We start from the raw sequence: 25563 nt of genomic DNA on the forward strand, positions 1-25563 counted from the left end.
GCTTCGCGGCAGAACGGAAGATGCGTGACGTCATGTGAAAAGGGCGTATTCTCTACCTACTGAGCTGTGTAGAAAAGGTTACTTTGTCATTTTTTTAGATAAAAGATTTGTGTCCTATAAAAGAAATGACCTCATGTCATTTCTAATGATTTTGAGTAAATATTTACAAAATTAGTAATCTTTCCCTTCAAAATGATGCTAAACAGGTAAAACTTTCCTGAACTGTTTTTCACTTTCACTTCAGAGTTGTTTTGTCAGGAGGATAAAGAATCATTTTAAGCAGTCGGTGCCAATATACGCCGCATTTATCCGTGCCTTGAGCACCACAACTGCAGGATGTTCTTTGCATTTGTACGTGTGTGTGTATGAATCTCGTTTCGTCCGGCCCTGACTTGGCTCTGTGGTTAGACTCTGGCATGTTGCTCAGGTCTTGTTCTTTGATGTGCCAACAGTGCAGCAAAAACCTGCAAAACATATTTTTGCAAGCTCACCGACACACACACATACAGAGAGACTAGTAAATAACTGATGATTTGTTAATTTTACTCTGAAATGAAATATTTTAATTAAAGCATAACAAATTGATCTCACATTTCTTATTAGCAGTGCAGTATTAGGAGGTTGGCTTCAGGGTGTATTGATACCAAGCTCTCTTTTACTGTAGCTGTCTGATAACAGGGCTGTACAAGCTGCTTCTTATCGGGTACTTGCTTGTCCCTAAACGGCACTCTTCTCAGTTTTAATGCTCTTGGAGTACAAACTGAGTTTGTCAGCTGGACCTGAAGCTTACAGTAGCTGTGAGGTCTTAAAGGAGCTCTGTCCGTTAAATTCACTGACTGCAAGAAAATAATTTCAAGCTTTTTTTACAGTGAAAATATGCTTAAAACAAGATGACATAAGGTATCAAGTTGTGTTTTTCGAGAAAATATAACCATATTCGGGGATGTGTGTTATTTTAAAAACTTAAACTTAAAAACGTCCCTTTACTTTTTTCACTGCATTTAACAGTTTTAAAAATGCTTATGTTTTAGACATAAACATATACTTTGTTACAGTAGATGTCTCTAGAAACAACATTTAACTGCAATATTTTGCTTCTCATGTAAATGAGTAGTTGACAAATGAACCGTAAATGTATCCTAAAAATGTAGAAAAAAAACATAAATATCTTATTCTATGTTCTATTATAAATATAAATCTTAATAATAAAAGATAAAATATTAATAACAGTTTGTTTTTGTGGCAAAACACCCCACGTGTGCACTGCTGTATTCGTTCTGACCCATCCGTACGCATGCACACTAGAGATAATGGGTTTTGCTCAGAGGTTGCTTTTTCACGAGACTTGATGGAGGTCGCTGATGTTTTTCAGGTAATGTGTTAGAAGATCTATAAAAGGAGCATTAATAGGACACTGTAAGAATATAATGGGGAATGTAATTTCTGTAAATCTTCAGGGAGCCTCAATATACAACCGTGGAAAATAATGAAGAGACCATTTCCAAGACGTGTTTTAGTTTTTCTTGAAATTACTATAGGTATGTGTTCAGGTAAAATTATATTTTTTGTTTAATTCTGTGAACTACTAACAATCTTTCTTTCAAATTTCAAATAAAATTGCTATTTGCATTTATTTGCAGAAAATAAAAAGTAACGAAACGGGTCAAAATAACAGAAAAGATGCTCTGTATTTTTTCAGACCTCAAATACTGCAAAGAAAACAAGTTCATATTCACTTTTAAGCAATACAACAGTACTATTTGTACATGTGTTTAGGAAAAGTTCAAAAAGTATTATTTGTATGTCATACAGTAAATGTTTTTATCACAGTTCTTGTCATGCTGTCAGTCTTTTACATTGCTGTTGGATGACTTTGTCACTCCTGAGGTTTGATTTTGTTGAAATTCAACAGACAATGGATTGGAATGACCACATTACATCTAGAAGTGCTGATTATATAAAAATTTGATTTAATTCTTTAATTCTTTCTGGTTGGTTGCAGGCTTTTGTATTTTGACCAAGCAGAACATCATTTGAGAAGCAGTAGAGTCGTCAAATCAACATCTGAGACGTTAAAGAGACTTCATCTGTGATCTTTTTCTTTCTCGTGGGCAGATCTCTGCTAACTGTTAGCTAGCAGCCTGCGATTCACAAACAACCCTAATAGTGCTCAGTTAGTCAAACATTATCGCTAAGTGGTAATGCTTTATTTATGTAGTGCTCGTGTGTCCGTGAGAGTCCGTAGCTGCCTCCGCTTCGTTCCATAAATAGGCTGGGATGTGATCTGTAAATGAGGACTGGGTGGTCAATAACCTGCAGTATACAATCTGCCTCTCTCCACCTATCCGTCTCTCTCTGTCTCACTGGAGGTCTCATGGTTGGAGGAGATGAGCAAGACCAGTTTGCTCAATATGCAAAACAGAGAACACAGAATAAACAGCCTAAGTAATGCTCCTGCAAGCTATGCGTCTTGTTTCCTGTTGGCATTATTCCTATCTTCACACACTGCATGAAATGTGGGCTGCCAGGCTCTCCGAGCTCTCTGAAGTGTGCTGGCCCTGCTCTGCTCTGGAGGTGAGAGATACACTGTGTTATGAATAGAGACAATAGCCAGAGGTTTCCTGCTTCTACTCTCCCAGGAACTATAGGAGGTTTTATTAGACAAGACCGACAGAAAGAAAGAGAAGGGGTGGATGAAGGCTAGAAGAGGCTGGGGAGTGAGATATTTTTATTAATTTTAATATTTGTAATTCTTTTATTATTTTAATGTGATTTCTGGCTTTATTTAAGTGCAATTATTTGAAAAAAAAAAATGGTTTCATACCATTGTTGGGTAAAGGTCCAGTATGTAATTGTCAGGATTGACAGAAATGCAATATAATATACATAACTATATGTCTTCAGAGGTGTACAAAGACCTTGCCTAATAAAGCGTTATGTTTTTCTTACCTTAGAATGAGCTATTTCTATCTACATTCACCTCGGGTCCCCTTACATGGAATTCGCCATGTTTTTTCTACAGTAGCCCTAAACGGACAAACTGCTCTACAGAGAATGTTTCGTTAATAAGTAATCTCCTTAAATAAATAATCTCCTTCAGCAAACAAATGAAAACGTGACAACATTTTAGTTCTGTGTCAGCCGTAGTAGTGCTTCGAAAGGGTGGGGTGAGGGGTGGAGTGAGCCGTTGCTTGCAATTCGCAGCCTCATCGCTAGATGCCGCTAAATTTCATACACTGGACCTTTAAATGAACATAATAAAATATAATAACAAAACATAAATGTAATAAAACAATATGTTCATAATTGACCTGATCATGGGTTAAAACAACCCAGCAGTTTGAGTTTGTCCTTTGTAAATCTAAATTTAACTTGTAGATATTTATGTTTATTGTGCCATTCATTTCACATTTTTACCAGCTGTGGATTGAAACAATCCAGTATTTTTTTTAGGTTGTAAGCAAACGACACCCAGCAAAATGACACTCTAGCAGTCACGTGTTCTTATTTTCTGTTAGACAGTTGTTGTACATTTTGTCTGTCTTATTTTGCACTTTTTTGTCTATTTTATTTTTTGAGTGCAGCTTCCAATGGTTTGGCGAACGAGAATAGAAGTATACAATTATTTGTCATGCCAGTACAGCACATCTAAACCGAACAAAATAAAACTGAAACTGCTTGTAGACGGGAGAGAAGTGGACATGAAAGCAAAGGTCAGCCGAGAGATTGTTTGATTACAAGAGTCTCGAGAGATGGCAGAAGGGATTGAGTGGCACAATAAATAGAGGATGGATGAGCTGGAAAAGATCAGTCCAGAGCGGAAGAAACAGAAGAACGAGACCTGGAAAGATAATAAATCACTACATCTCATAGCAAGGCAGGTAATGGGGATAGTAAACGACTTGAAAGAGAATAGAGCAACAAAAATAACATTTTGTGGTTTTTTGTAGAGCTGTGTTTTTTTTTACAAAAATATATATATTTTTTGTAGAGCTGTTTTTTTGTAGAGCGAAAAGGAGAAAATAACATTGGTGTTCTCTACTTCCATCCACCCCGATGGTATGCTACAGCGGGCATTGCGCAGAGCCACAGGGGATAATGCTTTGTCTAGACAAGCGGAGGTCAATTCATTAACCATCCATTCCTTCCCTGGGTGATTTTTTCCCAAATGCCTTCGTCCTGGTTTAAATACAAGCAAAGCAAACCTCTGCGGGACGTGGTTTGGGTTTAACCCCCTAAACCATACAGTAGTTGAGATTTGGTATGAATTATTCTGAATGCAAATAATGCTTTTTCATGGGCAATGTTTTGAAGATATTATCCAAATGGTGAGCATGGTTATGTCAACCCACTCTAGTTTGATAATAGAGGAATAATGATTAAGCTTAATTTTGTCCCACTTTACCAGCCTGTCCACTTTGTGTAAAATATTTTCATATAATTTGATTAGACTTTAATTGTAATTTTTTTAAGGCAATGTCACCTAAAAGTACCTCGTGATCTGCAAAAGAAAGAAACTCATACAAGTTTTAAATGACATGAGGGTGAGTGAACAATGAAAGAATTTACATTTTTGGACGAACTATCCCTTTAACCCACTTATTAAACCCTTTAAATTTATATCGATAATATTATATTGTACAGTATCTAACTCATCCAGCACTGGGAGATTAACCAACCATCCACAAAAAATAATATTTCCTGAAATAAACTGACCGATAGGATTTCACTGTGCTGCTTGTAAAGATAAATAAGCCTTTGGTATTTTCAGTGGCAGTGCATTAAACCAGCTCACTCTCTGTGAGGTATGCTGAAAGCTGGCTGGCGCTACCGAAAGCATCCCAGCTTTATAAATATTAAAAACTATGGACCAGGGTGCTATTCTTCCCTCTGTAGAGTTCAATTCATGTAAACTTCCACCGTTGAGTTTCTGTGTGGTTTCAATGTGATATCAATGCATAACAACATTCCTAGAACAACAGAGAAAAGCTGGTAGTCATCTAGACCATAAACACATTTTGTAGTCTCATTGAACGGCTGTGTTTGAAAGCGAATGCATTGTCGAGATATGCATGTTGTTTGGAGATAAAGTTCTGACCATTTGACCTCCTAATGTTTGTTCTTTAAATTTCATAACTGCATCTGTTTGGATCGAATATAAGCATGTCTCTGTTTAAATCAGGTTAGGATGTACACGTCTAGTCTGGTTTGTGTTACAAGAACTGTGGAATGTGGAATTACAGGTACGTGGCATTAACAGATTGGATTAGTAGCCAAAAAAACAAATTTAACACTCATGATGACTAGATAGCGTTTTGTTGCACGGTGGTAATCTAAAAGTGTCTGCGAGACTAGATCATGTCTGCTGCGATGTATTCCAGGGATGTTTCATCTGATTGGAGATTTATTATTTTTTAGGCCCGTCCCCACCTCTGATGCACACACACATACGTAGAGCCACTATGTACAAATTATTTTTAGTGTAAAGACCTGGCAAAGAAAAGCGTAATCCAAGGAGTGACATCTGGCCTAGTAGTTTATGGGATTACCATAGGGCCCTTGCTCTTAATAGCACAGACGGATGTTCTACATTACTTGATCTATCAACATACTGCGAAATTAAAATATAGATTCTTTAGTATATATTATATGCGGTATATTTTGTGATATTGATATTAAAGGATCTACAGTATATGCGATCTGGTTTTAAGATATAGATTATATATATTAAATATGTGATATAGGTTGCTGGGGTGTATGCAATAAACGTTATGAACTGTATAGAATACAGAGTTTACATGCAGGGTTTTTCCTGCATAGAGAAGTTGGAGGCGGCCGCCTCCGTCAAATGTCGTGCCGCCTCAGGCTCTCACCAAAATTATGTTGCGAGTCTTCACAAGAAATGCTGCGTGCATTTAACAGACTGTCATTTGTAACTGCAGTTGCGACATTACGCCACAGTGGAGGCGCTGTTTCGTTATCAGCACACTGAGGCGCTAAAAAGAGTTGCAGAACAAGAGCTAGCTGTGTTTCACGGCTGTTTGTTTTGCATCCAAGTACGTTTAATCTCTTGAAATTTATTAAATTAACATGACGTACATCATTGTAATGTCTTTAGCTGTGCAGTTGGATCGTTGATTCAGCGTATACTGTACACAGCGAGTTCGCCAGTATGAACGCACATTGTGTTCAGAACGACTCGCACACGAATGACTTATTTGAACCGATTCATTTAAACTATTGAACTTTTCATGACTCATTTGAACCGATTCATTTAAACTATTGAACTTTTCAGTCACTAGCGAATATAAGAGATCCTTGAATCATTTAAAATGAACCACAGAGAATGCAAGATGTGAATGAGCTTTGCTCATTTAGAAAGACTGGTTAATTCAGTTGGCTAATGTGGGCTGAAAAGTTAGTTGAAAATGATAAAAAAGCTTTATTTGATTAAAAAACATTTCTGTTTGGTTGAATAAAAGTAATGTTTTATATAACTTAATAATTGTAATTTTTATCTAATTTTATTAGAACTTTTAATATGTCAAACTCAAAGTCACTTTGGTTAAACCACTAAAAGGTATGGTAGGCCTACGTGTGTGTGTGTACAAGATCAGGATGGCACCACCTCCGCCTCATTTTGAGCCAGGAAAAACCCTGGTCTATAAACTGTAGACTGTCAGGCCTGTGTTTCTAATTAAATTAAATACTTTCAGACTTAAAAAGAATGAAAGGCTCCCTGAGATTTAGAGCTAAAACCAGATGACCACGGAAATGATGAACTTTGTCAAATTTAAGAGGAAAGTGGATGGAGAGGAAGCTCATTTTGAAAGCACAACCATCACGACTCATAATAATGATAAAGTGTTCATGCTAAATTTCCTTCCCCTGTTTCCTGTCTTGAGAATATTGTTGCGTCAAGGCATTCCTCAAACCGAGCAAGATTCATTATGTTCTTGTAAAACGAGACAATGAAGGAAAAAGTCATTTATTCTTACGGTGATTCATTTTGTATGGAAAACATCATAGGAGATCCATTTTATATTTAATGTATTCTGTGAAGGAATAGAGATATTCAAGATGGCTTTAATCATGTTATTGAGTCATGTAGTAATGGCTCATACAAAAACAGACAATTTACTAACCCTCACGTCTTTACAGAACTCTTCGTGGTTGTTTTTAGAACACAATGAAGATAACTAAAGAGTACATAACTAGGGATTTTTAAGGTCTTACTTTGGTTTATGGAGTGTCCAACAACAAGTTTATGTACATAGAAGGTGTAAAACACTCTTATTTCGTAATAATAGGTAGTTATTCCTACCTTACATCTTGACTGACTCTCAAATGATTCGTTCCGCGATTCATCTGTCTAATCCCCTCCTTTCCGCTAGCCTAGTCTGATGTGATTGGTCAGATGGTCTAGTCTCCTGTGATTGGTCTACCGTGAATGAGGCTCACGTGCTACAGTGTTTGGGGAAGAAGAATGAAGTTTTCACGTGCAGTCCTAGCAAAACGTAGGCGGGGACTATATGTAGTGACGTAAATCCGCGGCGGTTCGCGAATCGGACTAGGGACGATTCATTTGGGTGATTCAGAGTCGACTCACTTTTTTCTAAGCCAATAACTTTGTTATTCATTCACCTTCGGATTTACAACTTGGCAGACTGCTTACTTTTAAACACAACAACATTACACACTGCATGCAATATATTTTCATGATCTCATGTTATGTACTCTTTAACAACTGTTAACCAAAAAAGGAATCATAAGCTTTATCATGTACTGTAAGTGAGTCATCTCAAGCAATATGACATTTTTTGGAAAAGACCTAAATTGAATTTGTCACTTCACTGAAGCTCTCAAATCTCATTGTCCACCCTGAAAACTGTCACATCATCTCAGGTCATGACACATATCAATGATGCCAATTTTGTGCCCTTTTGGGGAAAGGAAGATTAGCTCTTTATTTTTACTTATGTAGGCTATTTTTATGCAGCTCTTTGTCATTTAAGACCTTGATAGCTGTAGGAAAATAAGAGCTCCTTGTGGGTTTAAAGTTATACGGGAGTGAGTAAATAATTTTATTAATTACTTTTGTGATTAATTTTTAATAATACATTTTTGGGTGTACTATTCACTGAATGTTAAAAAGAAATCCAGGCTGAAAGATTAAGTTGTTTTAAACCTCTCTGTTAGGCTATCTTTAATTGGCAATTTATAATTTAATAACGCATTAAACCATTTTGCATCGCGTCTGTGTATCTTCATGTCAGTCTCTTTAAAAGTGAATGTGACAGGGTTTAAAGCACTGCCTGTTTATTTGTGCCTCAGAGATCATACAAATCTTTCCTTCATGCTGACAGCAGATTGTCATAATTATGACGGGCCGTGCCGAATTGCGCATTACAATAGCATTTGTGTCTGACGGTGTGAACCGATATGCACGGGTGGCATGAAATGCACGCTGAAGGAGCCTTTCATTTCCTAGCGCGCTAATTCAGGCTACTTCGGAAATTCTGTAAATAGTGTATTACAGCATCCTCTACATGTAAACCTCTCTGTAGTGTAATCATTATTTTAGCACTACAAACAGGCCTGCTTGCGAGGGCTATTTCTAGGCACTGTTCGCTTGGAGAAGTATCGCCTCTTCTGAAGAGAGAGAGTTCCCAGAAGCCCCCGTTTTCTCCGCTCAGTTCTGTTTGTGTTGTTTTGCTTTGAGGATCTGAAGTTAAGATGTTGTTTAGACGTTTCAGGTTCAAGCACTTTTTTGTTTTTGAATGCCTCTGGAAGAGGGATGTGCATCTATTTGAGGTTAATTATGCGAAGTGTTGCATGCATGGACTACTGTCTTTTTTTAAGGAAATTGTGATCATTCCTTTAGGCTCACACAATTTTCTATGGTTTTGGGGTTGACATGTACTCAGTGTCTTTTTGGTGGAGCTCATATGGCACAGTGGTTGTTTTATTTTTTACAGAAATCCTGGGGGAACGGTATGAGTTTTTTCTCGACATATATTAATATTATACATTCAGCTCTTTTACTTCAGTTTTCCACTGTGTAAAGAGGGGATATTATAGTCAGATATTGTAAGGTATTGTAATTTGGTGTATCGCACTTTTGTTATGTGAACACACATACATACCAGTCGCTCATAAAGAGGTGTTTGTTTTCAAACTAATCCGTAAAAATACAGCGTGCTGTACTATAAGGACATTTTTCAACCACAACCCTTATCACTGTTTACAATGTTTTGCATTTTTAGTTTCATTTTTAGGTTATTTATAATGCAGCTTTTCCTTTAAGGACCTATACATTTGGTTTTGTCAGTTACAGTATGTTCTTTAAATTATGGGAACATTATTCATTTGGAAAATATTGTGTGGATACAACATACACTAGGGATGTAACAATATTATTGCTATCGCAATAGCAAACTTGTCTCAATATTATCGTGGTCACATGAATGTATGAAACGATAGGTCTTCCAGGCCTAACAATGGCGAATGTTAGAAAAAATAATAGATGTTATCTTTGGCAAGGTCCATCTGGTGCAATTATTTTATTTTATAAAAGGGATTTTTAGGTCATTTGACCCGTCTCATACTATATCTCATATCTCTAAGCAACAGTTATGATTTGAGGATAAAGAAAAGAGAATGCTAATGGCATGTTTCAAAGTCATCATTTGTTATTTTAAATATTTCAATAAATATTGTACCATGGACGACTAATTATCGTACAGTGAGATTTTGATATTGTTACAACCCTAATATACACATATGGCACGTAATATAGCATTTATAATGCCATAGAAAAAGTTAAGAGACCACTCATTATTTTCAGTTTTCTGAATTTATATGTATGTGTACAAGAAAAACAATCATTTTTGTTTCAAAAATCATTTTTGTTCCATTCGGGGAACTAGTGACTAGTGATTTCTTCCAAATTTCAAATTAATTTATTGTTTTTATTTGCATTTATTTGTAGAAAATTGAAATGGGACAAACCAGTCAAAATAACAAAAAAGATGCAATGTTTGCTGATCTTGAATACTGCAAAAAAAACATGTTCATATTCATGTTAAAAGAACACAATGTTTTTATATGCATTTAAATATCAGTTCAAAAATGAATATATGATGGATTTTTTTTCACAACTTTAATGCGTCTTTGCATTCTCTCAGTCTTTCACATTGCTGTTGGGTGACTGTCATTCCTGAGGTTTGTTTCTGTTGAAATTCAACATTTGCCACAATACATGCAGAAATGCTGATTAATGATAAAACTGGAGTGGTCTCGCGGCTGTATGTTTATATAACATCTATTTATGTATTGTAATCACATGTATTTAGTTCATGTTGAAATATTCATATAAATATATAAAGGTAAATCAGTCCAGGTGATGCCCTGAAGCAGATTGTCAACATTAGTTTCAAGTCTGAGCAATGAGAGCGAAAGCATGCAATCTATTTGTTCAACGGCTATTTTATAAGTTAGCATCTGGACTCTGACTCGATTAAACTGGCCTGCTGTGACCTGTAGGATTTTTATTTAAAGCTTATACTCGAGTTTCAGTTCTAGTCTCACATTCCCTCCTCTCTCTTTCCCCCTCCCTCTCTTTTTCAGGTATGGCCTCGCAAGTGCAAGTCTTCTCCCCTCACACTCTTCAGACAAGTGCTTTCTTTAGCGTGAAGAAGCTGAAGGTGGAGCAGAGTTGCAACTGGGATATGACGGGGTACGGCACGCACAGCAAGGTCTATAGTCAGAACAGCAAGCAGAGTGTCTCAGTCGCCCCAGTGGGCATCAACGGCGCAAGTCTCCAGGTCTCCAACTCTTCCCTGTCCTACGAACAGGCACTCCTCTTCCCAGCCGGTTCAGGGCACATCGTGGTGGCCTCGGCCAGCAGCACGTCAGGGGCGGCGGGTCAACTTTTGGGCAGCACAGGAAGTAGCGGGAGCGGCAGCGGAGGGCACAACCTGACGCGCCGCAGCACAGTCAGTCTGCTGGACACGTACCAGCGATGCGGGCTTAAGCGCAAAAGCGAGGAGCTTGACAACAACAACGGAAGCAGAAGCAGCGTGCACGTGGTCGAGGAGCAGCAACCGCCCGCACCTATGATCCAGAACAACGCTCAGAGTGGGGCCACCGTCGCCACGGCGACCACGTCCACAACAGCGACTTCCAAGAACAGCGGCGCCAACAGCGAGGGCGACTACCAGCTCTTGCAGCATGAGGTGCTTTGCTCCATGACCAACACCTATGAGGTGCTGGAGTTCCTGGGTCGAGGTACGTTCGGACAGGTGGTGAAGTGTTGGAAACGTGGCACCAGTGAGATCGTGGCCATCAAGATCCTAAAGAATCATCCGTCATATGCGCGGCAAGGACAGATCGAAGTGAGCATACTGGCGCGGCTGAGCACGGAGAGCGCGGACGACTTCAACTTTGTTAGGGCGTACGAGTGCTTCCAGCACAAGAACCACACGTGCCTGGTTTTCGAGATGTTGGAGCGGAACCTGTACGACTTTCTCAAGCAGAACAAATTCAGTCCGTTGCCGCTCAAGTACATCCGACCGATCCTGCAGCAGGTGGCCACCGCACTTATGAAGCTGAAGAGCCTTGGACTGATCCACGCCGACCTCAAGCCGGAGAACATCATGTTGGTGGACCCATCTCGCCAGCCCTACAGGGTCAAAGTCATTGACTTTGGCTCTGCCAGTCATGTCTCCAAAGCCGTGTGCTCTACCTACCTGCAGTCGAGATATTACAGGTAAGGAAAATAAATGTCACCGTGTCTTCTCAGAATTGCTCCTATTGTAATGTTGTCTGTCAAGGACTATCTTTCGATTTGTAGAACATGTATTTTTTATTCTAGGTGGTGTGTAGTAAAAACCCCAGAAGGTCTTTCATTTGTGTTGTCGTAAAGAGAAGATTAAAATAGCTTGTGTGGTGTGTTTAACAACCTTGTACAGCTAGTAGCACCTTTGAGATTTGCATGGGAGATATTCTCTCACTTTCAGACTTTCTGATTTCTGGAAAAAGCAAACTTTGCCCAACAAATGCATGCAAGGAGTTTACTGTAAACAAGGAGACAGTTGCATCCCCCCACTAAATCCTGCATACTCATCACTATTTATCATCTCCCGGGGGATGAAGATGTGGGGTCAGCGTAAGTTCTCAGGCTGTACTTCCCTGTAATCCACACCAGCATGCCAACATTAGAAACAGATGCCTCATTTAAAAAGCAGCTTATTTTTTCCAGTCTACTTTTTCATTTACCTGTAAATAACCACGTTTGGGTTTCGTTTTGTGTAGACGTAGACCCGGTTCACACAGAAGCTTGATCTCTGTTGGGTTGTCGTGTTGTAAACTCAGAGCGGCTTAGGTTAGGTGTATGACCACACAGAAACCATGAGGGAAATAAACTTCAAGGAATGAGTCAGTCCAAGTGCTGCCAGATGTGCTATACATAGACGTTACTTTTAGGTGCCACCGGCATCGTTGCTGAAAGAGGGCGGGTATCTTTCAGGCTTTCATTTGACTGTTCGGGATAATTGCTGTAGTGAGTGGAAACTTTTAAAAAGTGTGTTGACCGCTTGGATCTTTCAGATTGTGCCGGGGTAATCGGTTTAAATGTAGGAAATGATCTGAGATCAAAAAGGCTAAATATAACAGGACAACATGCGTTGAGCTCAAGGTCGCTGTAAATTAGTGTTTAATGAATGCTCTGTCCCAGATTGGTCAAGAAGATAGGATGGATAAGTAATCTGCTGCAGTCTAACATAACCGTCTACACTATTGTTCAAAAGTTTTTCAAAAGGAATTTACAAATTTTTATTTTTTCCCCACATTTTAGTATAACAAATAAACTCATGGAATAACATGCATGTAAATATGGGAATTATATTAAATAATAATATATATTTTTATCAAGCAGCTTCTTGAGGTCTCTACCTGAGATGCTTTTTAAGAAGTTCCCATTTATTCTGAGCTCTTTTTCGCTGCCTTGTCTTATTTATTCAGTCCAAGTCATTCATTTCAATAATATTTAATAATTTAATTGAACATTTTGTATTGTAAATGGAAAGTAATTTGTTTGCACAATTATAATCTTTCAAACTAAATGAAACATTTAGGCATAAATCCAAATATTTTTGAAGGGATAGTTCACCCAAACATGAAAATTCTGTCATGAATTACTCACCCTCAAGTTGTTCCAAAGCTGTATAAATTTACAAAGAATGTTAGCAACTGAGATTTCTGGGGCACCATTGACTGCCATAGTAGAAAGAATTATTGCAAGATATTATTTGTTCTGTTGAACACAAAAGAAAATATTTGAAGAATTTAGGAAAACAAACAGCTCTGGGGCACCTTTGACAACTGTTTTAATGGTAGTAGTCAATGGTGCCCCACAAATCTTAGTTGGATTCTTCCAATTATCTTTCTTTGTGTTCAACAAAACAAAGACATTTATACAGGTTTGGAACAACTTGAGGATAAGTAATTCATGACAGAAGTTTCATTTTTGGGTGAACTAGCCCTTTAAGTTCAAGAGAAACCTTTCAGTTAAGTGATCCTAAACTTTTGGACATTATTGTATAAAAATGCTAAAAACAGCATTTTCTTATAGAATATATTACTAATAATATATAAATAAAACTGACCATGAGATGGACATTAATTCAGTTTGTTACTCTTTTTTCTCTTTTAAGTTGAAGTACATGAGCTAATTACAGTGTGAGATGGGATACTTGTCCTTTCACTTATGGGAGTCCATGCAGAAAATGATCCCCATAATTTACGCCGCACTGGAATGTAGAGAAAAAAAACAGCTGACAATTAACAGAGTCATACACACTAGTAGCTGTCAGCCATGTGCATCTGGAAACAGACAGATAGACAGACAGACAGACAGACAGACAGAGAGAGAGAGAGAGAGAGAGAGAGAGAGAGAGACTATTGCTACTGTAGTGTGCAGACCTACAGTATGTTGACCGATGTCACGCCATATTATGGACTAGAGCCTTTATTACTTAGGCCAGTAAATAACCCACTATAGCATATAGTCACATTGTCTGTAAAAACCTAGTTTTACCTACAATACCTTGTGTATTTTAGTGATGCATATAGAGATGCTTCTTATAATCCATTTTATTGCAGCTCTGATTCAGCTCTGATGGCGATTAATTGACTGTTTTAAGGCTTTGACAATATAACTATTAATGACAATTAATTTATTAAATGAAGAAAATATATACTTTAGACATGTGAAAATTTTGTAAATAACTAATATTATTTACTATAGAGTGACCTTAAGAGAGAAGACTTGAGTCTTGAGAACTAAAACTAGATATGAGGGTCTTGCTGTGTAGATGCAGAAAGTCTGGAAACAAAACAAATCAACACCTATGAAAGATGTAAATTGACAATAAATGTTAAATGATGTCTTTGGAAATATGCGTGTGGAAATTTAAGGTATAGGATGATGTTATAGATGAAAAAAAAAACGATCTCATTCTATATATTGTCTGTTATCATCAGATGACTTTATCTATTATATCTTTACCTGACACCAGGTACGTGACTGCATACAAAAAACTATGGGATGTGTCAAAATGAGTCTCAAATATTTTTTGTGTCAATTAGCATTATGCAAGTTCAGTCAGATAAGTTTAACTCGTATCAAACCAAAAACATTCCTTTTTGCCAACCGACCCTCAAAAAATCTCTCGAAGGGGGACAAAAAAAGAGTACTCACTTCTATTTTGTCTCGAATTCTTGCTGATAAAAACAAGCCTAACTCAAAGAAGCTTAAAACACGCTTCTTACGCCATTAAAACTGTCCGAACTAAGGCTGACCGACGTACCAAGGTTACCAAACGTTTCTCTCAGAGGCTTTTAAGAGAGTTGTTACGTAATGACGTGCTCGCTTCTGCATCTTTCGTTCTGTTCCTGCAGTTGTTTGTTTTGGCAGCGTTTTGAAATCGGAGGGACAATTACCCGTGACCTTTGATAGGACAGGAAGCACCAAATGTTCATTTTGCATATTTTTAACTAAAGCCCCCGTCAGCCCACCCTTCTGCTCTCTCCGCTTTCTAAAAGGATCCTCTTAAGAAGTGCTATCAGCTGTTTAAGCGATAGTGGACGGCAGGGGAAGCTTGGCGATGGCTTTGGTGTCATTCTTCCACTGCGAACACCCCTTAAAAGCTTCCACAAACGGATGTCGGCGCTGACCTCATCAGCTGTTCTTCGCATCTTTGCTGCCGCTGCTAAACGCGAACTCGCAGACTTGTCTGTTCTGCTGATATTTGATCTGTTGAACATGGGCGATTGTGGTGTGTTGGATTTAAGGGCTCACATAACATAGGTGTAGCTAGCCTTCAGGTGATTTATAGATTTTTCTCAGAGATAAATTAACACGAGCAAACAAAGCGGCTCTAATGAAAGTAAACATTAGCAAGGCAATAAACCGCATGGACATGCAAGCCGTTGAAGATACAGTTGGGTCCCCTCACACGTCACGTATGACTGACACGTTGAATGGATTGAATCAGGCATTTACAGCCGTGCTGAAGTAGTAAACACTGCAGTTTTATTCAGCTCGTGTGATTTCAGAATCTGTTTTGTGATTCATTTGCAAGAAATAGCTTTTCTTTTGTCTTTGTTGGTATTTTTCACAGTAAGGCTTTGCTAACACAACATCTTGGATGTGTCTTTACACAAGGCCATCATTCCAATGATCTGAGGTTGTCAAACTGGCAGTCTCACCTGTTTCTAGCACTTCAGGTTATGTCAGCGTACCTCCCTCTACCCTAGCTGTGTTGTAAACCTACGAATGATGTAACAGGTACATCTGACTGGATTTCTCAGGACTAGATAAAGCAGATTAGTGTCCTGTTCCAGTATGACCGTTTGACCCTTTTATCTTAAATGCCATCGCCAACATGAAAAAGAGGTATGTTATGAATAGGGATTTGTCAACTAGTTATCGATTCCTTTTTTTAATAAATTACTAGTTTATATGATTTTTTTCTGATAAAAATATAGTTTATTTTACATGCAAACATGCTGTTTGTTTGTCAGTTTTTACATGCTTATTAAGTTCATGTTAATATAGATTGAAGTATTTACAGTAAATGAATAAAAATGTAGACAATAGTGATACTAGGTATACACTGCTTAACAAATGTAAGGTTTGTCCCTAAACTAACAGTATTGGTGTGATTACCAGAATCATTTGTTATGTTTCTCTTATGGTTAATCCGGTTGTGTAAGCTTTTTAGTCACTGTAGTATTTCTATCGCTAAAGTATGATTAATGTTATTATCCATACATTTTTTAATTGACTATTTTACAAAAAAAAGATAAGTAAAGCAGAAAAAAATAGTAAACACTTTATTATTTGTAATTAAAGGGATACTTAGCCCAAAAATGAAAATTCTGTCATCATTTACTCACCTTCAAGTTGTTCCAAATCTGTATAAATGTCTTTGTTCTGATGAACCCAGAGAAAGATATTTGGAAGAATGCTTATGTTACGTATTCCCTAACCTAGGGTTTAAGGTTTTGGAGTCTATCTGGTCAGTCAACAAAAGAAAAAAAAGACAAACTCTTACTCCCTTGCTATCCAAAAACCAGGAGAAAAGTATTTTGGAAAAAAACAAAAAGGTGGCATCCCCTCCTTTGTATTTAATAAAGAGATAATAAAATTAGATGAGTGTTAAATTAGAACATAGCTCAGCCTCAGGCACATTAACAGACAATAAAGATATTGGTGAGAAAAAGAAAAAAAAGATGAAAGGCTTCATCTGACCACACGCGCTCACTGGTCTCAAAATGGTTTACACACTTTACAACAAGATATACTTTCAAAAAGACATAACAACCCTACTTCACATAACTCTGAGGGTATGTCTGGAGCAACCTTTTCAACACCTTTCCTAAACAGTCTCTTCACCAATGTGAGAGTATAATCAACTTGGAAATGCACTTAAAAAAGAGCACCTACACACTTGTAGAGCATAGCTGTGTTACACCTATTTCTGTGAAACGTTGAGACCTTGGAGCCAACAGTTTTCAACAGGAGAAAACTCCAGTCTTTCTGTCTCTCATCTTCAGTCTGGTGATCTCAGGTTAAGTAACCTCCTTAACGATCTGGACATCAGGTGGCACTACTTTAACAACATTTTTTAAGTCCTCATGGATGTAACACCCCCACCAATAAGTGTCTTATTTCAAGACAGAAAAAGAATTCAACACCAAGGCTTTTGTAAAAAAAAAACTTTTCAATTCAGCACCTTCGGCTCGGGACAGCGCATCAGCGATTGCATTTTCTGAGCCCTTTATATGCCGAACATCAAAAGTTGTATTCTTGAATGAACAACACCCATCGCATTAAGCCTTGGTTTGAATTGGACATTTCTGTCAGAAAAGTCAAGGGGTTATGGTTGGTATATACAAGGAGGGGAGTTATTCCACCTCCAACATATACATCGAAATGTTGCAACGCTAACAAGAGGTGCAAGAGCTTCTTTTTCGATGGTACTATAACGTCTTAGGCAACTTGTAAACTTTCGAGAAATATGCAACAGGGTGATCGATTTTGTATTCATCCTCTTGTAATAAAACCGCGCCCACCTCTGTGGCATGAACTTGCAACTTGAAGGGTTTTTCAAAGTTAGGGGCGGAAAGGACATTGCTCAGAAGATCCTTTACAGCTTCAAAAGCTGACGAGCATTCATCACTCCGCTTAAACTTCCTGCTCGAGCTTGAGAGATCGGTGAGGGGAGAAACTATCACAGAGAGACTTCCAAATATCTTTCTCTGTGTTCATCAGAACAAAGAAATGTATTCAGATTTGGAACTAGAATACTCGGTGAGTAAATGATGACAGAATTTTCATTTTTGGGTGAAGTCTGACATGGCTGCGGTCGGAATGAGGGTAGCAGATGAGCCGCATGCTGTCATACACAGTCCCTTTCTCTCCTCTCTCTCTTTCTCATTTGCTCTCTCTCTTCCTCCATCCCCCCCACCCCTAGCTGTCGTCAGTTCTCCGTGCACTGTGAAGGGCCTGCTGGATACAGCAGTGTGAGTCATAACGGTTAGAGGTCACAGATGAAGAGACAGAATGGCCACTCAGTCAATATTCTCCAAACGTCAGAGCCTTAATATAGGAAGGCTTGAGGGGAAGAGAGCATGCTTTGCACATTTTCCTACGATAGGCTGAAATTCAGCCCAAAGATGCACAGCAGCAGCAAAAAGCCTAAAAGGATCCGGAGGTCATGACCTTGCTTTCTTTAGAATGTCCAACACGCTAATGGCCGTAGCTTGTAACTTGAGGGATCTTGAGACGAATCTATTTATTTGCACACATCGATAGTGTTGCAGCTTCAATGTGCCACGATGCAGGAGTCAGCTAGTATTTCTTTTACTGACTGCTGTAAATGCACTCCTAGTAATGCTTCTGACTTTTTTTTAAGCTTGCTTTTGATTTTAATAAGATCTCAAAGCCCACCTTTAGCATTTGGGGTCTATCATAACCTGATCTGTACTGTATTGTTTGTTTACGATTATCGGTCTTTGCTAAATCTCACTTCGCTTATTTATGTTATGTATTATATGTTTGCACTATTATAACTCATTTTGCACTGGGTGTATGTCATGGTATGTTATAGTATCACATCTGATTTAACCTTTGCTAAGGTAAACTTTTATATTATCATGAATTATAGGTTGGCTGTTTTGAATTGACCAGACTGTTAGACTTTTTCCCCACTGGCGTGTTTACATTTTTTTTTAATGTATTCTTTTAGTTAGGTTTTACTTTTACGACAGCACCGAGAAGAAAGGAGACGAACCCGTATTATCAATCAGTTCATCTAAAGTACATCACATGGAACATGATCTCTTTCTGGCACCAAACAATACGCCTCAGTGTGACCAGTCAGAACCTGCCTATCTAGTGTTTATAAATGAACTACCGTTCCAGGACATTTACGATGGCTTCATGGCAGGCATTAAGAAGCACTTTGATGAATGAGGTTGCCACTAGTTACTGTTCTTTCAAGCGTATGTAAGGCATCTTTTTATGCCGACGCGGCCGAGCAGTGGGATTTGCTTACACGGAGTCAAGCTTGAATAAGAGTTAGGCTTCTCTGTAGCAACCAAAACTCTGTTTACCCGTAATGCAACCACGGGGGTCTTATATATGCTTTCTGTAGAGAGAATGGGATAGAAACAGGCATAAGACAGTGTTATCATAAATGTCAACCGTGACATTTTCTTTGTTATTAAAAGTACTTTTTTTAGAATGAAAATGGCATTTTTAAACTGATGGGCATCGAGATGCACTGATGAAATAATGCTTTTCCTTTTTTACACCTCCCAAGAATTATTTTTATGAGACCTTTTGTGAAGATGACTGACAGAAATGTAATAACCAGGCCCTCATTTCATTGCCTGTGGGCTACTGTGCTTCATAGCGTCTTACTTTCTCCTCAGCGGAACAAGAGACAAGTAGCTAATTAACTCCTGCTAGTCGAGCATCTTAACGCCACGCTACAAAATCATGCCATTAGACTCCCGTATCAGAAGAACTGTGTCTGGAATCACACTTTTGACAGACATTGACACTGCTAATCCATTTCAATAGCGCTCTCACAGTCGTTTTAACCAGCGCGGTCCTAACATTTGTGTTGTTTGTCTCCAGCTAATTTAGATCTCACGCTGTTAGCTGTGGCTGGTACTGGTACTGTGCTTCATAAAAATTGCAAGATGTCTTTGCCCTGCCTGTTTCTATGCCAAGGCATTTCCATCCAGCCCTGTATTCTTCAGTTCTGTTATTGCTCATTGTCGAGATCTGACTGTTTTCTAGACTAAATAAACCATAATCCCCTCTGCAAGACTGGCGTTTGCACTCACTGGTGTATAAACCTTTCCATTTTCTAGTCACTCTCACACATGCAGTAATGGAGTAAGAAGCTAAATTTCTGTCTTTTTCTGGTTCAAGCTAATTGCAAAGTTGGTTGGCTCTGTGGTCGTATTTTGTGTTTGGATTTTTTCCCAATACTGAAATTAATGCGTTAAGACCTCTATGAGTAGCAAAATTGTTGTTTCTCACACTGAACACACCCCAGTTTTACCACAAAAACTAGCCGGTGTCCACCTATTCCGTGGTGAGGCTTACTCAGGCAGGCCCAGTTTATGGGTATTATGGGTTTGTGAACATAAGTGGCCCCACTCTACTTTTTTTCTTTCAGTTTGGTCACAGTAAATGTCTGGCTTTCAGGGAGCCATGCAATTTCCCATGAACTCCACAGAACAAAACTGATGCATTTTGTTTTCCCAATTGGAAGAATTTGCTAATATGCGTACGTGGGTAAATAGTTTGGCTAATTTACGCCAGGCCGGGCCCAGCTTGTTCTGCCAGATGAGGCATTTTTTAAAGCTTACTGTACTGCCCTGTTATGTTGTATTACATTGTGTATTCATTTCATAAGAAAGAAAGAAAGAAAGAAAGAAAGAAAGAAAGAAAGAAAGAAAGAAAGAAAGAAAGAAAGAAAGGATAGTCGATGGAAAGAAAGAAAGAAAAGAAGAAAGAAAGAGAGTAGGAATGGATAGGAAAGAAACAATAAGAAAAAAAGAAACAGGAAGAAAGAAAAGGAAAGAATAAGAAAAGAATAAAATAAATGGAAAAAGTAGGAAAGAAAGAAAGCTGTTCCCAAACCAATCCCAAACTATAAGGTGCTGTTATCCGCTTCACTCCGTCAAAATCCTAAAATGCCGAACTGTCAAATCTTATTTCAGCTAGGTTCATAAATAATGAAAGATGATTAAAAGTCTTTATGGCGGTGAGCTACATCAGTGTATCAAGTTGCAGCGGTTTGGGCCCAGGGCGTAATTTGTTTGGAAAAATAATTACTTGTGTATCAAATCCTTGTTAATTATTAAAGGGGGTTAGCATTCCGAATGTGCCGGGTGCAGTGAGGTCGATCTAGAATGGTCTCTTATCTTTGGACAGGCCTGTTATTGCCTGGAGCCGAGCGGGAAAGTGCCTTTCATTAAACGGAGCACAAGGTCTTTTATCTGCTAAGTTTAAGGGACCGCATTAAGTGTTCACACTTGGATGGCTGTAAAACTCTGCACCAGTTAGTTTGTCTTTCCACAAAAGGTTAACGTGCGGCCGAATGGTGTAAACGGTGTGTTTATTACTGTTGAGAATATCGCCTTTTACAGGCAGGGAAAGTTGGGTATTTGTGGATATAGAGGCGGCGAAGTCTTAACGTTTTTTGTGTTGGTCATTTGTGTTTCTGCAAAGCTCCAGGAAAGCTTCTGTAGACTGTGTAGTCTAGACTGTGCTTTTTTAGATCTCAAATAGATCCAGCAACACTAAGGTCATGGGTTTGATTCCTGTTAAATGCGTCTTGTGGAAAAATAGTTTGAAGTTTCTTTATATAAAAGCATTTGATAAATGAATAAATGTAAATGTTTTAGCTTGGTTGGCAGGTCCGTGCTCGTGATGGAAACACAGACTTGCAGTAGCTGGTTATCAGTGACAGAGGAACATTGTGCCCTCTGTGATATCATCATCTTAAGCTTCTCTTAGCACAATATTACCCTCATTATAGAGAAGGGTGGCACAGGGATTGGAAGGACTTCACACATAAACACACACAAACACTCTTTAATTAGCCCCTGCTTGGTAAGTCTATCAACAGACAGATGGAACTTGAGTCATTATGCTGCAATGCTGTGGTTAAAGGAATAACGGCCACGACATCTGATCATATTTTTCATTTACATATATAGCACATGATTGAACCTGAGATTTGTCGGAGCTGTGGCATAGTGGTCGGTACACATGAACCTGAGGTGTAGATTGGTAATAAAAAATGCAGTCGTACAGCAAGCAACATTATCATTAAGTATGAAACAAGTATGAAATATCATATTTTTCTATATTAAAGCTACAATAAACAAAAATCAGTTATTGAGTAATTGCATGAAAATCTTACTCTGATTTGCTACAGGAAGCTTATAATAATGATTTATAATTTTAACTGTTTTAATTTCACAGAAAATGTTGACATCATTTAAATTCAATGCACCTAAAGATATACAATAAAAGTAAAGTAACAAGCAATTTTAAACCATGTTGTCAATATGGAGTCAGACTTGAGTAAATAAATAATTTAATCATTTTTAAAATATATTTTTATTATTTTATTGAATTCATATTTTATTAATAAATGATAATATTATAATATATAATATTTATAATTATACAACAATTTATAATGTTTTCATAGCTAACGTGAAAATGTTGCTATAAATGTTAACTTTAAAATGTAAGTGCTCTTACAAAGGTCAAGCAATATCTTCTCCAGGAAAATACATTTTAGCTCTAACAAAAGATCACACAATCTTTTACATTGCACAAATACTTCCTAAATCAATTGACAAATACCTCCTGTTCATTGTGAATCCAGTGTACATTCAGTAGTGCTCACTATCCGTTTCTATTTATATCATCATTATCTTTCAACTCTGTAATGGATTGTTAATAGCATCATTGTTAAATCACTCTTCTCTGGTCTTGGCTCTGGCCTTGCACTGTTCTTTTTTTATAGATGCCTGCTTCTGCTCCTGAAAGAGTGGCCTAACTAACCCTGCCTTCCCAGCATGCATTGCTCTTTCCTTGCAAATCACCGCCGACCTCCCCGGGCTGCCTGCTTAAGTACTTTGGATTCATTAATGTGTAAAACGTGTGGTGCAAATGAAATTCTAAATGAAATGAATGTATGCATCGCTAAGTTTCTCTCTCTTTCACTCTCTCATCATGACACGGAGAGCATATTGATGAAGATTCTTTTGTCTCCGTGCTGGCAGGAGCCAATCGTAGCCGTTGTTGTGTAGGAGGTTGAGTGTGGAACGTATAGTAGTCTGTTTGAGCTCTTTTTCACTTTTTGTTAAGAAGCTTAATAAGTGATGTTTGCTAAGACAGTTATACTTTGGGTACAGGCTTTGAACAAACCTACACTGTAAAAAATAAACACATTCAAAGTGCAAAGCCATTCTGCAGTTTTGCACAGTTGACAGTTCTGTGTTTTTTTATATTATTGCCTCCAGAACTTGTATTGTAATGACTGTGGTGTAGTGACAATGGCCCGTGGGCAAATACATCTCTCATTTGGGTTGTTGTTGTTGGTTATAATGGTCATATTGAACTTGATGTAATTCAGTTGCCCTGCAGTCTATTTGTAAATGCAAGGTGAAGCATTGCATCTGGTCAATAACAAAGATCAAACAGGTCATGCATTCTCCAAATTCTTAAAGGGATAGTTCACCTTCACCCAAAAAGAAAACAAATCTGTCATTTGTTCACCCTCATGTCATTCAAGACCTGGATATGACTCTTTCTTCTGTGGAACACAGAAGAAGATATTTTGAGAAATGTCTCAGTGGTTTTGTCAATGTAACGTTCTTCAAAATATCTTCTTTTGTGTTCAGCAGAAGAAAGAAAGCTATACAGGTTTTCTGACATGAGGGTGAAAGAATATCATTTTTGGGTGTACTATCCCTTTAATGCCCGTGTGTGACCTTGCAGTGCAGAACTTGAAACGCTGCATGCTCCTGCCCACCCACCTCTCCACTCGCGGTCAGAACAGGACACAAAACCCCCTCGACATCCTAACCGTCGTGCATCATTCAGGGGGTCACCATGGCAACGCAGACACAAAAGGGATGGCCTGGAGAGGAGTAGCCGGTGTGGGAGTGTGCTGTGGAGGAGAGAGAGGCTATTGTCATCAGTCCAGCAGTAGATTATGTGGGGTCGGTCCTATCAGAGAGAGCTTCTCTGCTTAATGCCCGCATCAGCTGAGAGCATATATAAATATATAGATAGAGAGAGAGCGAGCGAGAGAGGTCTGGCAGAAAGAATATTCAGCTTATTATAGCAGGCAGGCCCTAATTCACCCTTATCCAGTACACTGCAGGATGTGTCTTATGCTTTTTCTTACCCTACTCGTCCTATTAGGCTAGTTTAGACATTAAGTTTTTTAAATTAGCTGCTTTCACTGAGCAGCCTTGCGGGGGTGCTTATTTTTAACTGTTCAAAGTGCTTAAAAGTTGTATTTTCCTTCTCTTTTGAAACTGTAATAGATCTCGCGTCGCCTGGAATTTAAGAAGCAGTTATGAGCTATGATCAAAGGGCCAGACTGCAGTTTAAGACGCAACCCCTAGGAACATCTGAAGCGCGTTTTGACCGCCTGCGAGAATGTGTTACTTCCTGAGCGCTCTCGGGCCAATATGAAGCGAGCATTCATGCCCCGACAGGCATCGATCGTAAATTCTGCACCCTCTGCTTGCTATCGACAGGAAAGGCAAGGCAGTCTGCTTGTTTTTCTTTCTATAGATGTGATGACGAAACGCCCCGCATTCCAAAATCACAGCGCTCTGGTATGGTTGCTCCTTCGAGTTTGTCTTTTGTTTGTACCTCTTGGGTTTTTTATAGTGTGTGATTTATAGGAGTATGGCGACTAATTGTGTTAGCCAGGTGTATGATGAATGGTGCATTGTGGGAAGGACCTAAAGCATTCCGCTTGGATGAATAGTGAAACAGGAGGAAAACACTCTTGTAGGTGAATGGAAATTGAAAGTGAAGGAGCGATACGGGACGAGCCGGAGTGACCAGAGAAAATAATAACAGCCTGAATGAGGGCTGGTGGCGTTCTGCTTGGGGACTTTGAATTGGAGACATGGAACTTAGCCTAACACGGGCCATCCTCGAAAATGAGTCAGATGTACGTCAGTACAACATTTTGTGGTCTCAAAACTAAAAGCTAAATCTAAACCAATTTTTGAGTTCAGAACTTTAGATCGGTTATCTAAACCTACATGAAAACCAAACCTGCTTAAACCAACCTAACCAAGTTTTCATAACTGTTTCAACAAGGCCAGTCTGCTGACCAGTTAAAGGGACAGTTCACCCCAAAATCAAAATTCTGTCATCATTATCTCGAGCTTTTCCAAATCTGTATCAATTTCTTTGTTCAGATGAACAGGTATTTTGAAGAATTCTTGTAACCAAAAAGTTCTTGGCCACCATTGACTACCATAGTAGGAAAAATGACAATGGTAGTCAAAAGTGCTCCAGAACTGTTTGCTTTCCTACATTCTTCAAAATATCGTCTTTTGTGTTCAACAGAACAAATACGTTTTTCCTACTGTGGTAGTCAGTGTGGTCCAAGAACAGTTTGGTTATAAGCATTCTTCCAAATATCTTTCTCCGTGTTCATCAGAACAAACCAGCAGCTAAACCATCAAAAAGCCTAAAGCTTAAGTTTTTTTCTGTCAGGACAAATTGTGTAAAAATAAGATATGACAAGAGACCCTCAGAGTGTTGACCATGCCAGTGAGAGAGTTGCGATGTTTATTTTCACATTAGCTTGTAAAGCACTGCCTGGCCTATAATAACAGGGTACATTTACTCAATCCGCTGCTTCCACTATTGCTGTCGCTAACAGGAAACACACACATGGGCCCCCGCACCCCCTCCCCCCC

The 25563-nt window shown here is 38.5% G+C and overlaps 1 protein-coding gene across 4 annotated transcripts in view; it reads left to right on the plus strand.

Moving 5' to 3' along the window:
• Nucleotides 1-25563, plus strand: part of hipk2 (homeodomain interacting protein kinase 2) — an 89083-nt gene that overhangs the window by 11971 nt on the left and 51549 nt on the right. For all 4 annotated transcript variants that reach the window (XM_057347362.1, XM_057347365.1, XM_057347361.1 and 1 more), the window contains one exon: nt 10630-11770. In XM_057347362.1, the coding sequence (XP_057203345.1) occupies nt 10630-11770 (1141 nt within the window). The remainder of the gene's footprint in view (nt 1-10629; nt 11771-25563) is intronic.

The sequence above is a fragment of the Triplophysa rosa genome, linkage group LG12, assembly GCF_024868665.1.
Source record: "Triplophysa rosa linkage group LG12, Trosa_1v2, whole genome shotgun sequence".
In the NCBI taxonomy this organism is placed as follows: domain Eukaryota; kingdom Metazoa; phylum Chordata; class Actinopteri; order Cypriniformes; family Nemacheilidae; genus Triplophysa; species Triplophysa rosa.